General features: G+C 64.1%; 6 protein-coding genes across 6 annotated transcripts; 4 read left to right on the forward strand and 2 right to left on the reverse strand.

Moving 5' to 3' along the window:
• Positions 1-59: 59 nt before the first annotated feature.
• Positions 60-3,809, forward strand: AMSG_03880 (uncharacterized protein; the record flags this gene model as incomplete). The annotated part of the gene is made up of 2 exons (XM_013903680.1): positions 60-2,595; positions 2,625-3,809. Exons 1-2 carry the CDS (start codon positions 85-87, stop codon positions 3,807-3,809), a joined length of 3,696 nt encoding a protein of 1,231 aa, XP_013759134.1. The 5' UTR covers positions 60-84.
• AMSG_03881 (phosphatidylinositol N-acetylglucosaminyltransferase) lies at positions 3,774-4,627 on the reverse strand. Its single transcript, XM_013903681.1, has one exon. It carries the CDS (start codon positions 4,377-4,379, stop codon positions 3,873-3,875), a length of 507 nt encoding a protein of 168 aa, XP_013759135.1. The 5' UTR covers positions 4,380-4,627; the 3' UTR covers positions 3,774-3,872.
• A 255-nt stretch (positions 4,628-4,882) lies between these two features.
• Positions 4,883-7,405, forward strand: AMSG_03882 (GTP-binding protein 1). Its single transcript, XM_013903682.1, has one exon. It carries the CDS (start codon positions 6,303-6,305, stop codon positions 7,377-7,379), a length of 1,077 nt encoding a protein of 358 aa, XP_013759136.1. The 5' UTR covers positions 4,883-6,302; the 3' UTR covers positions 7,380-7,405.
• Positions 7,406-7,493: 88 nt separating this feature from the next.
• On the forward strand, positions 7,494-8,675 carry AMSG_03883 (uncharacterized protein). The gene is made up of 2 exons (XM_013903683.1): positions 7,494-7,608; positions 8,220-8,675. Exons 1-2 carry the CDS (start codon positions 7,507-7,509, stop codon positions 8,364-8,366), a joined length of 249 nt encoding a protein of 82 aa, XP_013759137.1. The 5' UTR covers positions 7,494-7,506; the 3' UTR covers positions 8,367-8,675.
• A 393-nt stretch (positions 8,676-9,068) lies between these two features.
• On the forward strand, positions 9,069-11,067 carry AMSG_03884 (cell division cycle 16; the record flags this gene model as incomplete). Its single annotated transcript, XM_013903684.1, has 2 exons — positions 9,069-9,562; positions 9,685-11,067. The coding sequence occupies exons 1-2, from the start codon at positions 9,107-9,109 to the stop codon at positions 11,065-11,067; spliced, it is 1,839 nt and encodes a 612-aa protein (XP_013759138.1). The 5' UTR covers positions 9,069-9,106.
• AMSG_03885 (uncharacterized protein) lies at positions 11,010-12,555 on the reverse strand. The gene has a single exon (XM_013903685.1). The coding sequence runs from the start codon at positions 12,492-12,494 to the stop codon at positions 11,115-11,117; it is 1,380 nt and encodes a 459-aa protein (XP_013759139.1). The 5' UTR covers positions 12,495-12,555; the 3' UTR covers positions 11,010-11,114.
• Positions 12,556-12,559: the final 4 nt, after the last annotated feature.

The following is a 12,559-nucleotide window of genomic DNA, read 5'->3' on the forward strand; positions in this document are numbered from 1 at the left end:
GGGTCAGCCTCGGGTCAGCCTCGGGCCAGCCTACGGCGACGGCCATACTTGTCGCAGTCGTGAAAGAGGGGAACGTGTGGCGGTATGAGTGGAGCTGGCAATGGGTCGCGAGCAGCAGCTGTTGTACGGGAATGGCGACAGGCGCCTATCCGTGCCACCTGCTGCAGCAACGTGACGTCGGGAGTAGCTGTCCGGGCCAAGCAGTTTGGTGCCGTGATGATTCGGGACGGACAGCTTGCCATGCGGACGCCGTTGAAGACTCTGCTCAAGGTGCTGCTGCTGTCTCTGCTGGTGGTCATGCTGTACACGGTACAATCGCTCATTCTGACCTTCACCACCGATGGCATCAATCTCAAGTCGGACGTTCTTGCCGACATTCCTCGTTGTCGCTCGCTGGACGGCACAGACTGCCACTCGATTGTGTATGCACCTGCCGATGACGTCGAGGTCAACCGCCTGGTCCGCCAGATGGCGTTCCGCAACAACCCGTCACTCTCGATGGCCCCGCCCGGTTCGCCGCCGGGCACCCCGGGCTACGACGTGCTCGGCCTGGCCGATCTGAACAACATGACCCAGTTCCTGGCAACAACCACCTCGCGGCAATACGTGGCGGTTAACTTTTCGGTGGCACTGGCGCCGCCGCCGCCGCCGAGCAATGTCACCGCCAAGCGGGCCATGGACGTCTACGAGTACACGATCTTGTACAACGCCTCGGGCATCGCCACAACGCTCTTTGACGCCTCGGGCTACTACGACTACTCGCTCGAGGTACAGCGGCTTCTAGAAGAGACCATAGTGGCACGGTATGCGCCACTGCCGCCCGAAGCTGGCGACCTCGCCGCCTCGGTCCGCACCCGCAGCTACACGCCATCGCCGCTCTTCACCTACTCGGTGCGGCTGATGCGGTTTCCGATACCTGTGGCGGCGCTCAACATTGCCACTGCCCAGTACGCGCCGGACTTTCTGGCCACTTACGGCCTTTCGGGCCTGGTATTCTTTGCGCAAATTGCGTTCTTCATCCTCACCGCCAACATCATCCTCAACGAGCGCGACTCGTACACCCGTGACGGGCTCAAGATCATGGGCTTGAAAGACTCGGTGTACTTTGGCGGCATTTTCTTCAGCAACATGATCTTATGCCTGCTCGGCGCCGCCCTTGCCCTCGGAGTCGGCAAGATTGTGGGCATCCCCTACTTTGAGGCTTCAGCTGCCTTTGTGCTCCTCACCCTCTTGTGGGGCTTTCTGGCCATGGTTGCGTTTGCGCTGTTTGTGACGACGCTGGCCCGGAGCCGTGCGCTGGCCAACGTGGTGTTCATGGTGGTCATTCTGATGGGCGGCGGATGCGCCGGCCTCTTCTCGACCTTTCTCGCCTACCACGTCTTTGCGCTCGGTCCGTTCATTGTCACTATCTGCTCGCTCTTCCCGCCGTTCAACTTTTGCAAGGCCATGGCCGACGTCACCATGGCAGTCATGTACACGTTCGACTCGGAGACCCAGTCGTACGTCCAGTCGGGGCCGGGCTTTTCGTGGGCCAATCGCGACGATACGTTCTGGATCAGGGAACGGTTTCCGCACCTGAACGAGCTGCCGAGCCCCGCTGACTCGCTCAACGCACTCTTCTTCAACGTGGTCATCTACCTTGTTCTCGGCTTTTACCTCGACGCCGTCCGGCCAGGCAAGTCCGGCTCGGCGCGGCCGTGGTACTTTCTCTGCACTCCGCGGTTCTACGGTTTCTACTCGGCGCCCGACGACACCACCGCCGGCTCGCACTTGCCGGCCATGAGTGACCGGCATGCGCTCTCGCTGGTGACCAAGCACATGCCGGATGATGTGGCGGCCGAGTTTATGTCGGTCCTCGTCTCGGCCTCGGCGCACACCAGCGATTCGATGCCGAGCGCGTCGGAGTCCCAGTGGGCGAGCTGCGCGTCGAGCGCTGGCGGACCCAACGCAGGCGAAGCGTACTTTGGCTCGCCCAAGGAGAGCGATAGCTTGCTTGCAGTGCCTGTGCGCGGGCATGGACGGGCGACGTACTCGTCGATAGCGCCCGTGGGCATGGGCGGCGTCTCGCCGCCGGCCGGCGCGTCGTTGGCGTCGTCCGAGGGCTCGATCAACGGCACTGCCGCGTTGTCGGAGCAGCAGGCTGAGTCGTTCGAGGACTCGTCGGCCTCGAGCGCGTCTGCGCCGTTTCTCGCCTGGCGATCCTCAGCGAGCTGGAGCGCCAGCGGCGAGAGCGACGGCGAGGGGCTCGCAGGCAGAGCTAATGTCGGAGGCGACCCTGGCGGCGAGATGGGCGGGGTGGACGGGCTGGACCCGGCGTCACGGGTGAGCGCGCTGCTGCAGAGGACGGCGGCGCAGAAGCTCTCGCTACGGCTGGTCGGCCTCACCAAGCTGTTTCACTCGCGGAGCGCGGGCCGCGACGGTGTGCTTGCGTTGGACCAGCTGACGCTCGGCGCGCGGGCAGGCGACGTGCTCTGCCTGCTCGGCCACAACGGAGCGTCCAAGACGACGACGATCAACGTGCTGACCGGCCTACTCACGCCGACCGCCGGCGACGTGTTTGTGGACGGCTACTCTGTTGTCCACCAGATCGACAGGGTGCGCGAGCGGCTGGGGTGTGTCTGGAGCACGACCTCGGGTGGGGCGAGTTGACGGTGGCGGAGCATCTGGCGTTTTTTGCGCGAATCAAAGGCGTACGTGAGTCGGAGATCCGCGATGCGGTCGACGAGTGCCTGGGCGCGGTCAATCTCGTCGGCGACGCAAACCGGCAGGTCAAGGGCCTGTCGGGTGGGACGCGAAGGAGGCTGTCTGTGGTGGCGGCGACGCTCGGCTCGCCGTCGGTTCTTGTCTTTGACGAGCCGACCAACGGAATGGACGTCCACAACCGGCGGCTGGTGTGGGAGCTTGTGCACTCGCTGGCGCTATCGGGCCGGACCGTGGTCCTCACCACCAACGACATGGAAGAGGCGAACCAGCTGGGGACCAAGATCGCAGTCATGAGCTCGGGGCGGATCCGGGCCGTCGACTCGACCCAGGCACTGAAGCGCCGGTTCGGCGGCGGGTACAAGGTGACGCTGGTGCCACAGCCTCAGCCCGTCGACGAGCTGACCGGCCTCATCCCGCAGCTGCTGCCGTCGGCGCGGGTCATGGCCGGCGGCGGAAGCGGGCGAGCGATGGTGGTGTCGCTGGCGGCGGCGGCGGCGCCGGAGCTAGGCGCTTTCTTCCGGTACATGGAGCGGGTGGCAGGCGGAGCGGTGGTGGCCGACTGGGCGGTGGAAAAGACCGGGATGGAGGACGTGTTCCTGGCCATCATGGGCTCTGTCGGGCACGACGACGCGTTCTCGGGCTACGGCGCACCGTCGCGGATCGAGGCGCTCGCCCGAGACCAGCGGCAGCATGCGGTCTCGCTGGCGGTGGCGTTCGAGTCGGAGCCGGCACCGCTCGGCTCGATCCCGATCACCAGCACCACAACGCTGGCGCAGCTGCGGTCGCTCATCGGCCAGCTGCTGGACAACGCGCCGCTGGCGTATGCATTCCTCGGCCCGGGATCGGGCGTGCCGCTGACCGAGGCGCAGGAGCACGTGACGCTGGCGGTCGACATGGCGCCACTGGCGGTCATCCGCAACACCGAACTCGAGCAGCGGCGCCGCGAGGGCCAACTGTCGCTAGCGGAGGAGCTCGCCTTTGAGCGCGAGCGAGTCGGCGTCCTCTCGCAGCGCGTCACCGCCCTCCAGTCGCAGCTGGCCGAGGCCAAGGCTGCCGCAGCCGAGGCGCAAGCCGCGCAGCCGGCGAGCTCGTCCTGGTTCTGGTGAGCAGAGCAGCTTGCAGCCGTCTGCACACGCCTGTGCTGAGCGTTGTTATTTCGGCCCGAGGTATCAGCACCCGCGGTTGAACAGCACTTCGCGCATCTCAACAAATACATTGCGGAGGACCGGGAGGCGGGGCTTGAGCTCCGGAAAGACCAGCAGCATGTCGCGCTCGCCCTTGACAACGACAGCAAGGTAGTAGATGACCTGATGACAATCGACACCCTCGTTGAGAACAACTTCGAGTATGCGCTCCTTCTCCACAAACCGGTAGCTCTTTGCGCCGAAAACCGTTGTTGACTCGAGCTGCATGCCCAGATCACGGAGGACTAGGATGGACTCGGAGACGACGCGAGCACGAATGACCAGGAACCGCCAGCCCAGGAGCAGAACAACAAGCAGGGCCACAGACCACGAGACCGAGTCGCTCTCCGAGACCGCAGCCGTGACGGCGACGAGCGAGGCAGCAATGCCGACCACAACCCTGTCCAAGCGTGAGACAACCGGTGCGTCACGCGAGACCACAAACTCACGTGCATCGTGGGTGGCAGCCACAGACTCAAAGGTCAAACTCATATGGCTCGGTCCAGCTCTTTCTCCGCCTGCCCGCTAGACCAGCTCGAGAAGCACGGGGCGGCCGACGTTGAAGTCCTTTTACGGCGTGTATCCGTCGGGAACACGGATGGCAACGCGGTACGTGTAGTAGAGCTGAACACCAAGGAGTGTGACGCACACCAGGGAGACCAAGATGTCCACACCGCGGTCCATGAACAGCTGTGTGTGGTGAGGAGAGGGGGGAGGAAGAGGGGGGAGGTGAAGTGGTGGCGGTGTGGGGGGGGGGGGGGGGGGGGGGTGATCACGACCTATGCCTGGCTTGATCAGGGCAGCAACGAGAAAAGGGCGCGAAGATTGGATGAGAATTTGGCGCCAAAAGCATGGTGAGATGATTGGCAGGTTGGAGTTTGAGGGATGATCGGGTGCAGCGGGGAGTACCTCTCGTGGCACATGTACGTTTGGAGGGTGCGGGTGTGAGGGGAAAGGGAGGCGAGAGGGATAGAGGGGGATAGAGGGGGGGGGAGGGGAGGGGAGGGAGGGGGGAATTAGGGATGATGAAAGGGAGAGAGAGAGAGGGAGGGGGAGGGGGGGGGGGTAGTGGTGTGGTGGGGGTGGATAGTGGTGGCGGTGGGCGGTGGCGGTGGAGCGAGTGGAAGACGGTACGGGCCAGGTCGGGAGACCACTGCGGTGGAGCACCAGTGCGGTTGAACACCATTGCGGTCGATCTCCACTACGGTCGATCTCCATCCTCTCCAATCATATGTGCATGCACTCCTTCTGTGTGTGTGTGAGGCTGGTGTATGCGGTGGGGTTGGCGGGGGAAATGTGCCGCACGGAAGAGAAGGACTCGATAGCTTCGACGATGTTCGACGCGGCTTCGATGGCCGACTCACGTAAGAAGGACGATGATTGGGTGGATGATGCCGATGCGGGCGGACTTGACAGCTTGGAGCAAGGAGTGTGTTGACAGCACATGGCATCGGATTTCACAGAAAGGGCGTTGATGGAGAAGAGCAGCAAGAGTAAGCAGCTCGGCCCGGGTGGGGCAGCGAGCAAGAGGACGAACCCGGCTCGACGGCATGAGATCTCGCGTGGCTCGACGGATGGCCAGTTTCTATGCGGGTGTGCGGCGGCGCCGTGCTTGTGCGCGCGGATTGTGCGGGCGCTGGCCGACGGCGAGGAGGCGGCCGACGGGCGGAGCGTGAATCCGAGCGAGGGGTTCTTCTCGGAGAGCGAGACGGCGACGGCGCTGGCGCCCGAGGTCGACTTTGGACCTGTCGAGTACAAGTGGAAGCTTGCGACGCCGTCTGCGTCGCGGCTGCGGCATCTTGTGACGCAGCTCAAGTTCCGGCTGTCGGAGGGCGGCGGCGAGGCGATCTACGAGGTCGGGGTCACCGACGATGGCTCGCCTGTGGGACTCTCAGACGAGGAGCTGGCCGAGACGCTGGCGACGCTGGAAGCAATGGCAGCCGAACTGCAGGCGGACATGACCGTCCTTCGCACCCGGCAGGGCACGCACGGCAAGGTTGGCGAGGTCCTCATCCGCAAGCTGGCAAACGAGGAGTTTGTCGAGGTTCGCGTGGCAACCATGGGCAACGTGGACGCGGGCAAGTCGACGCTTGTGGGCGTGCTCACGGCCGGCCAGCTAGACAACGGGCGCGGGCTTGCACGGATGAACGTGCTGCGCCATCCGCACGAGCTAGAGAGCGGGCGGACGTCTGCGGTCTCGCACCAGCTGCTCGGTTTTGACTCGAAGGGTGGCATCGTCAACTACCCGGAGGGCGGGGCGTTCGGTCGGGCACGCTCTCTTCGCACGATCTGGCGTCGTGGCCGGAGATCTGCGCCAACGCGACCAAGGTTGTGGCCTTTGCCGACCTTGCCGGCCACGAGCGGTATTTGCGGACGACGCTCACGGGGCTCACCCGGAGCCACCCGGACTTTGTCATGCTTGCGGTCGGCGCGAACGCGGGGCTGAGCGGCATGGCTGTGGAGCATCTCGATGTGACTCTTGCGCTCTCAGTCCCGACCTTTGTGGTGGTGACCAAGGTCGACATGGCGCCGAAGCGGGTGCGCAAGGCGACACTCAAGGCCATCGCCAAGCACGTCCGTGCGCCAGGTGTCTCCAAGATGCCAGTCATGGTGCGGAGCGAGGAGGAGGCTATGGTCGCTGCGCGCAACATCCTCTCGTCGCGGATCACCCCCATCTTTGAGGTCTCGTCGGTCAGCGGTGCCGGCCTCGCCACGCTCAAGACCTTCCTCAACCTCCTTCCGCTCAAGACAGACTGGGCGGCCGTCCAGAGCGCTCCGCCCGAGTTCGCCATCGAGGAGACGTTTGTTGTTGCCGGCGTCGGGACGGTGGTGTCGGGCGTGGTCCGCGCCGGCACCATCGTCGCCGGCGACTCGCTGCTGCTCGGCCCAGACTCGACGGGCGGCTTCACGCCCGTGATCGTCAAGTCGATTCAGGTGGCGCGGAGCTCGGCCAAGGCTGTGGCGGCCGGGCAGACGGCGTCACTCGCTCTCAAGCGGGTCAAGCGCCAGGCGGTGGGCAAGGGCATGATGCTGCTCGACGCCGGCCTCGCGCCACAGGCTCACTACGAGTTTGAGGCCCACATCCGCGCGTTCTCAACCCGGTTCCCCATCCGGGTTGGCCACGAAGCGGTCATCCACACTGGCACCACACGGGCGACGGCGCGGGTCGAGTCGATCTTCCCCGCTGCCGGCGAGTCGGTCACGCCACAAGCCGGCGAGGTCGAAGTCGCGTTCCCTGTCGCGTGCGCCGACGGTGTGCATGAGGCCGCAGGCGCCGCAAGTGCTGCGGCAAGTGCGCCTGGCTCGGTCTCGGTCTCGACCACCACTGAGTCTGTCGTCCGCTTCCGATTCCTCTACCAGCCGCACTACCTCCGCATTGGCGAGCGGGTCGTCTTTCGCGAGGGCTGCGTCAAGGGCGTCGGCAATATCACAGGCGTTGGCGGCCCGCCGGAGCTCGTCCTCCGCATCGCACCATCCAAAAAGAAGCAGTAGCAATTGCAATAATAATGGTGAAGCTGGCGCGGACTCGGGAGGCCGGCTGCAGCGCGCCGGCTGCGGGCGGCCGGCCGGCAGCAGCGCAACGACGAGCGCTCGCACTCGACTTGGTGACCGACCAGCCATGGCCCACGAGAGCATTTATCCGTTTGCCATTCTGACTGGTGGTGTGGCCATGATGGGTCTTCTGCAGTACGGCGTTGGTCGCCTGCTCAAGCCTGATGAGGTACGTCACAACGGGAAGGGAGGGGTGGGTGGCAATGGCTGTGGGCGGTGTCAGCTGCGGGGCGGAGTTGCGACAGAGGCGATTTTTGGTGGCTCCCGTCACGGTACCAATACCTCTGCCCTGTACGTAATATCCATGTCATGGGTACCGTATCTTGAGTAGAGGGTGTAGAATGTTGTAGCATACTCTGTGCCGAGTTGTGGCCAGGTGTTTGCTTGCTACCGTGTGGTAGACCTCGCTGCGGGTGGGTGGTCACACGGCCTGGGCGTGATGGCGGTCGGGGGGAAGGGGTGGTGGGAGGGTGGGAGGGGGAGGGGGAGGGGGAGGGGGGAGGGGGGAGGGGGAGGGGGGGAGGGGGAGGGGGGGAAAGAAGGGGTGAACTCATTGGTTGTCGGCGTATGCTTGGCTGTGCGTGTGCGGTGGTGCTGCTGCTGCTGCGGCTCCTGCTGCTGCTGCTGCTGCTGCTGCTGCTGCTGCTGCTGCTGCTGCTGCTGCTGCTGGCTACTCAACTGCTGCTGCTGCTGGTGCTGCTGGCTACGCAACTGCTGCTACTGTCGGTGCTGCCGGCTGCTGGGACGGGACTGTTGTGGGGTGGGGGCTTGCGGCTACAGCATCGCCGCATCAAGCAGGATCCGTGGGACTTTCTGATGCGTGAGCGCGACCGGCGGATTCGGTCCAACGAGTTTGCGGCCTGGGCGGGTGAAACCCCGCCGGCGGCTCCCACACCAGGCGAGGATGCTGCTCATGCAGCAGAGTAAGCAGAGGCTGAGATCGGTCGACGGCCATGCGCATACGCTCGCGCTCCCGCTTGCGATTGCTCTGCAATCCGACCTCGCAGGCAGAGGCCTTGAGCTAGCCCGCGTTCCGTCATCACATTGTCGTCGTTGCCTTTCCACTTCCATTTCTCTCCCCCTCTCTCCTGCCAGCAGCACTGCATTGCTGCTTGCATGAAATGGGTAGAGTGTGGAGGCGGTGACTGCGCTGGTGGTGATCACGGCGGCGCCGTGTGTACGTGCAAGCTGGACACCGATCTCGCCCTCACAACACATAAAACAACCATATCCACACAAACAACACCTCACCACCCATTCACCCATCGAAGCAACAACAGCTCGTGTCGCCGAGCAGCGGCATTGGGTCCAAGCTTGCGTGCTATGAGTGTAGAAGGGAGGATCGGGAGGATGACTGCGAAAATTAAAGATCACCAACCATGATCAAGGAAACTAAAGCAGACTCTGCAGCATCTTGGGTTGGGTTGTCTCGCCCAAGCTGATGCTCATTGTTGCAGTTGGGGTGCTCATACTCGTTGTTGAAGTCAAGGAGCTCATCACCCACCACCATTCGCGCCACTCGCCGCTCGCCACTCGGCACTCGGCCGCAATTCGCCCATTTGGCGCCAATGGACAAGTCGGCAGGCGACCGCGCCACACACCACTCTGCGGGAACAGGTGGCGGACAGAGCAGGTGCAAGAAGGACACAGAGGGCGGTGGGAGAAGCATGAAGAAGACACTTGCACAATTGCGTCGGCTGACCCGGGATGCCCTCAACAAGCAACTCTACGAGTCGGCCATGTTCTACGCCGACAAGGCCGTCTCACTCCAGACTGCCGCTGCCGGAGGCGATCGAACCGATGCCGTGTCGGGTGCTGGCGCTGGCGCTGGCACTGGCGCTGGCGCGAGTACGGGGATGGTGACGGTCGCAGGGACGGCCGCTGGAGTCGAGATGGGCTTGGCGAGCACATCGACGACTGGCTCGGGTCGGGTGGTGGCCTCGGGCTTGGCGTGTCATAGTGCGGAGGGATCGGCGCTGACGCCGGGACTTGCCGACGACGTCTTTGCCCTCGCCACCGCCTTTCATGCTACTCATCAATATCAGCGTGCTGTCCATACCCTTACTCGCCATGGCATGCTTGATCGCTCGCTGGAGGCCCGGTTGCTGGCCGCTCGCTGTCTGGTATGTGTCTAGTCTGGTGTGTGGTGTGTCGAGAGAAGAGTGGAAGCACTCACCGCAGCCACACTCACATCCATCGCTGGTCGGCGGTGAGGAGGGGGAGGGGGTAGTTTGGGTCGGGAAAGCTGGAGGAAGCGCTGGAGATGGTGGGTGACGACATGTCCGAGATGGAGCAAAAGGTGCTGGCGGAGAGAAAGATGATGGACTTTGACGAGGACGAGGACGAGGACGAGGCGGGAGCCGAGGCGGAGCAGGTAAGTGTGCTGGAGGCCGGGCCGTCGACGGTGGCAGCGGTGTGCGTGCTGCGGGCACGGGTGTACGAGGAGATGGAGAACCGCGACCGTGCGGCGACGTGGTACCTCAACGCACTCGACGCCGACTATCACTGCGTTGAGGCGTTCGAGGTCATTGTGCAGCGGCAGCTGCTGTCGCTGGCTGAGGAGGCGGCGCTGGTGGCATCGCTGCCGTTCCGCGACAACGAGGCCTGGCTCGAGGTGCTCTACAAGGCCAAGCTCAACAACAAGTACGGGTCGTCGCTCGCAGATCTCAACGCCGCGGTGCAGGCTCTCGGCGAGACCGCAGGTGTGCGGCTGGAGAGCAACACAGACATTGTGGTGGCGCGAGCGCGGGCGGCGTACGACGCGCACGCGCTGGACGACGCGCTCAGGCTCGCCCGCCAGGTCCTCGCCGAAGACCCGTACCACGCCGCCGCCCTCCCGCTCTTCATCGCCACGCTCGTCGAGCTCAAGGCGACTCAGGAGCTCTTTCGCAAGGCACACGCCCTCGCCGAGCAGTATCCCGACTCGGCGTTGGCGTGGTACGCCGTCGGCTGCTACTACTACACGGTGGAGGACCATGGAAAGGCACGGCAGTTCTTCTCGCGGGCGACGGCGCTCGACGGTAACTTTGGTGCGGCGTGGCTCGGCTTTGGCCACTCGTTTGCGGTCGAGTCGGAGCACGACCAGGCTATGGCGGCGTACCGGACGGCGGCGCGGCTGTGCAAGGGCTCGCACTTGCCCAATCTGTTTGTGGGGATGGAGTACGTGGCCATCGGCAACGTGCACCTGGCAGAGCAGTTTGTCCGCGCTGCGCACGAGTCGTGCGCCGCCGCCGACCCGCTTGTCCTCAACGAGCTCGGCGTCATTGCCGCCACCCAGGGCTCGCTCACCCGAGCCCGTGGCTACTTTGAGCGGTCGCTGCTTGTTGGCGGCGCCGCCCTCGAGCCGGTCCTCTTCAACCTCGCCGGCGTCTGCCGCAAGCTCAGTGACTACACTGCCGCGGTCGAGTACTACTCGCAGTCGCTCGCCCTCCGTCCGCGCGAGTCGTCGACCTACACCGCCCTCGGCTTTACCTACATGCTCCTCGGCGAGCTCGACGTCGCCATCGAGTACTTTCACAAGTCACTCGGTGTCCGCCCCGACGACACCCTCACGGTCGGCCTCCTGCAGACTGCACTCGCCGACGTCTTTACCCTCTGCCGGCGGTCGACGCGCCGGCAGACCACCTAACCTCGGCACATCTGGTCGCGCCGCTGCTGTAATAGTGCCATGGCCGCCTACGCGCTCGCGCCGTACGGCAGGTCCCACTCACGAGCGAGCACAACAAGCTCGTCAAAGTACGCGCGGTAGTACGCCGACCGCCGCTTGGGCCAAACAAAGTAAAAGATTGTGAGCTTGACAAAGTCGAGGCCGAGCGAGACGAAGAACGAGGTCGAGAAGAGGGCGACAGCCGACCAGAAAGAGTCGCCGCCGCCCGATTTGGCCTGCGCGTGGAAGAGGATGGCGAGGACAACAATGATGATGACGCAGGCGGCAATGATGATGTACCCGAGAAACTTGACCACAAAGGCCACGCAGCAGCCGCGGCCCTTTTTCGTCACAAACGACACAATGCGCTTGACCGTCGAGGTGATGAAGAAGACCGCAAGCGCAACCAGGCAGTAGACAAGAATCCGCCCGGCGAGCGAGGTCGACTCGGTATCGTCTGACGCCATCGAGTTGGAGAGGTGCTGGAACTCAGTCTGCGTCGGATCATTGGCGTTTCCGTTCTTGGTGCACTTGGAGATGGAAGTCGGCGAGACGCAGAGGAGCCACGAGGCCTTGTCCGGGTCGTCGAGACTATCGCACCGCGGCCGGTTGTCGTCGCCAACCGAGTTGCCGTTGTAGCAGTACGGCACGCAGACAGGCGGGTCCAACTCGCCCGATCCGCACCAAGTAAAGGCCATCGGATCCGCCACAGACGGCGCCGTCGCCGACGAGTGCGGCGGATAGCCAAAGAGCTCGTACGAGTGATCGCTCGAGTACTGCGCGTCCCACGGGGTCGGGAGGCACGCATCGGCGTGGCTTCCCGCCAGCGAGTGGTCGCGGCGACAATTCGCAAGGCAGTACGCCGCTGCAGAGCACGAGACCAGGTCGCGGGTCATCATCTGATACACCATGGCTCCGGCAAAGGCGGCGAGAAAGACAAAGGCGAGCATGAAGATCCGTCCCTTCCGTGACAGCACTCGAGCCTGGGTCGAGTACAGCGGCTCCGGGAAGAGGACAGCAAGCGCAAGGTGCTCGCGGAGAAAGTAGTTCCACAACCGCGGCGGCAAGATCTTGGCCTCGGCCGCCGCAAGCACCAGCTGCGGATTGACTACCGTCCCCTCGTCGTCCACGTAGCGCTTCCTCAGCCTCCTCGGCGGGATCTTGTGCATCTCTCCACTCTGTCGCCCTTCCCTCCTCTTCCTCCGACTCGATGCATTCATCTTGGGCGCCGCCCGCACCGGTGCCATTCCTCCGCTATCCGCATATCCATCGCCATCATGGCTGCCATAGGCAGGTGGCAGTCCACTCGGAACGTCACCCGAATCGTTATCGCCCGCGACAGAACCCGTCCGGCCACCCATCCTCCCACAGTCATCATCCTGCGGAGAGTACTCCGGTGCCACACGCATCCTTATCCGCCAAGCGTTTGTCTGTTAAAGAGATACTATGTGTGTGTGTGTGTGGGTGGGGGGGT

This window comes from Thecamonas trahens, assembly GCF_000142905.1.
Source record: "Thecamonas trahens ATCC 50062 unplaced genomic scaffold supercont1.16, whole genome shotgun sequence".
NCBI lineage: Eukaryota > Apusomonadida > Apusomonadidae > Thecamonas > Thecamonas trahens.

What these genes read in the sequence shown, in the direction of transcription:
- AMSG_03881 (XM_013903681.1), bottom strand. Translation starts at nt 4,379, where the DNA reads ATGAGTTTGACCTTTGAGTCTGTGGCTGCCACCCACGATGCACGTGAG.
- AMSG_03882 (XM_013903682.1), top strand. Translation starts at nt 6,303, where the DNA reads ATGCTTGCGGTCGGCGCGAACGCGGGGCTGAGCGGCATGGCTGTGGAG.
- AMSG_03883 (XM_013903683.1), top strand. Translation starts at nt 7,507, where the DNA reads ATGGCCCACGAGAGCATTTATCCGTTTGCCATTCTGACTGGTGGTGTG. An exon ending in GCCTGCTCAAGCCTGATGAG is followed by an intron (nt 7,609 to 8,219) that starts GTACGTCACAAC and finishes TTGCGGCTACAG; the next exon opens with CATCGCCGCATCAAGCAGGA.
- AMSG_03885 (XM_013903685.1), bottom strand. Translation starts at nt 12,494, where the DNA reads ATGCGTGTGGCACCGGAGTACTCTCCGCAGGATGATGACTGTGGGAGG.